This window comes from Trichechus manatus, unplaced genomic scaffold (genome assembly GCF_000243295.1).
Source record: "Trichechus manatus latirostris isolate Lorelei unplaced genomic scaffold, TriManLat1.0 scaffold00023, whole genome shotgun sequence".
Classification (NCBI taxonomy): Eukaryota; Metazoa; Chordata; class Mammalia; order Sirenia; family Trichechidae; genus Trichechus; species Trichechus manatus.
The window spans coordinates 21,766,740-21,768,621 of NW_004443959.1; the positions used below are offsets into that span (position 1 = coordinate 21,766,740).

The 1,882-nt window shown below is 38.2% G+C and overlaps 1 protein-coding gene across 1 annotated transcript in view; it reads right to left on the bottom strand.

The window, feature by feature from the left end:
• Nucleotides 1–1,882, bottom strand: part of ERICH1 (glutamate rich 1) — a 100,810-nt gene that overhangs the window by 5,065 nt on the left and 93,863 nt on the right. The window contains exon 4 of the mRNA XM_023728232.1: nucleotides 347–541. Within this exon, the coding sequence (XP_023584000.1) occupies nucleotides 347–541 (195 nt within the window). The remainder of the gene's footprint in view (nucleotides 1–346; nucleotides 542–1,882) is intronic.

Consider the following 1,882-nt stretch of genomic DNA (forward strand, 5'->3'; position numbering starts at 1 on the left):
GCTTGGAGGAAAGAAAAAACATGTATGCTCTACTAATCCAGCTCAGGAGAAGAAAAAAGATGGAAGAAATTAATTTTCTTGTTTCCATTTAAACTTATGAAAATTTGGCCCTGAGAGTTGACAGCTCATAAGGCTGGAAAATTAGTTTGTACATATATTTATGCATATATTATGTGATATATTTTTATATCAAGCAGAGACACAAGAAGCATATTCCTCTGCGGGACTCTATTCTTCCAACCCATATGTGTGTTGTCATATTTTCTGACTCCTTACTGTTTGGGTAGAGCGTAAGTGGTTCGGAGGCAAACCTTGACAAGAGTATCTTAAGCAGTACGGTACATACCAGGAGGCATCCTGCAATGTTCTGGGAACATTTCCAGAGCGCTCTTCAATCTTTCAGTATCTTGCAAAAGTAACAGCGTTTTCATGTGATCCAGAATGAACACATCTGAGGGAGACAGGCTGTGAGATTCAAGCTGTTCAAATAGTTCTTCAGTGGTTTCCATAAAGACAGCTGAATCTGAATCTTTGGAGACACCTAAACAAAGTCAATATTACTTATAAATAAAAATGTTAGTTGTTTTTTTTTTTTATAAACTAAAGATAAGCTTTCATCTCTTAAGGAAAGCTTCAAACATATGTTTATACTTAGAATGAGATGTTTGGGTTATAGAAAGCTACAAGAGAGACTCAGAAGAGGACCGAGAAACCACTACTTGCTGAATAACAATGGAAACCTGAATAACTGTTTGGATGCCGGAATAGTTCTGATCTTTTAAAACACTTTCCCAAACATAACAAGCAGCTAAAATGCATGAGCAGCAGGACATACTTTGGTCACGTATCTAAAAAAATTAAAAAAAAGAATAAGAGTGGGTGTTTAGGATAAATCAAGGGGAAAACCGTAAAAAGAAGACACTGGTTTCTGCCATTTCTACTGAAAGATCAACCAACGGTCTTATGGTTGCTCCTGTAAAAATAATGTGTCTTTTCTTTGGCTGCTTTTTAAGATTTTTATTACTGGTTTAATTCTTCACTTTTTCCTCTTTTTTTCTCCACATTCTTCCTATTTTCTTGAATATCTGAATTATAGCTATTTTAAATTCCTTGTCTCATAACTTCAATATTTCCTAAAAGACCGAAACCAAACCCATGCTGTCGAATCGATTCCGACTCATAGAGGACAGAGCAGAACTGCCCCGTAGGGTTTGCAAGGCTGTAAATCTTTATGGAAGCAGACCACCGCATCTTCCTTCCGCGGAGCAGCTGGTGGGTTCGAACCGCTGATCTTTTGGTTAGCAGCCGAGTCTTTAACCACTGCACCATCCAGGCTCTGTAATATTGTCTATGCGTAGTATATTTCTATTCCTTCTTTTTTCTCTCTTGGTATTTGGCTATATGGTCTTGTCTCTTGACATGCCTGGTAAATTTTTATTGACTATGTATGAAAAATTGTTAAAAGTCTTGGATGATGGTATTTTCTTCTAGACAGGGTTCACCCTTTCTCCTGGTAGGCAAACAGAGTGGGAGTTAATCACTTGATCCACTCAGGGACTGAGCCGACTAGACGCTGGATTGCACGTTTGGCAGAGGACAATCTCCCTCTGGTTTGTCTTAGATGCTAGGGTGAGGCCTCTGTGTTCCACTCGAGGGGCTGGGTTAATCCTTGTCTCCTCAACACCTCAGGACTGCCAGAAAGTACACTCTGTTAGTCTTCCCTATTTGTGTCATCTGAATATTTGTTAAGCACGTTTTCAATTTTCTAATACAAACTGCTGATAAACATGTAAAAGAGAAAAGAGTTAAAGTCACTTGTGGACATCTTCTTAGTAAAACTGATGTGTTAGTAATGGCAGTTTCATATCATTGTTTAAACACC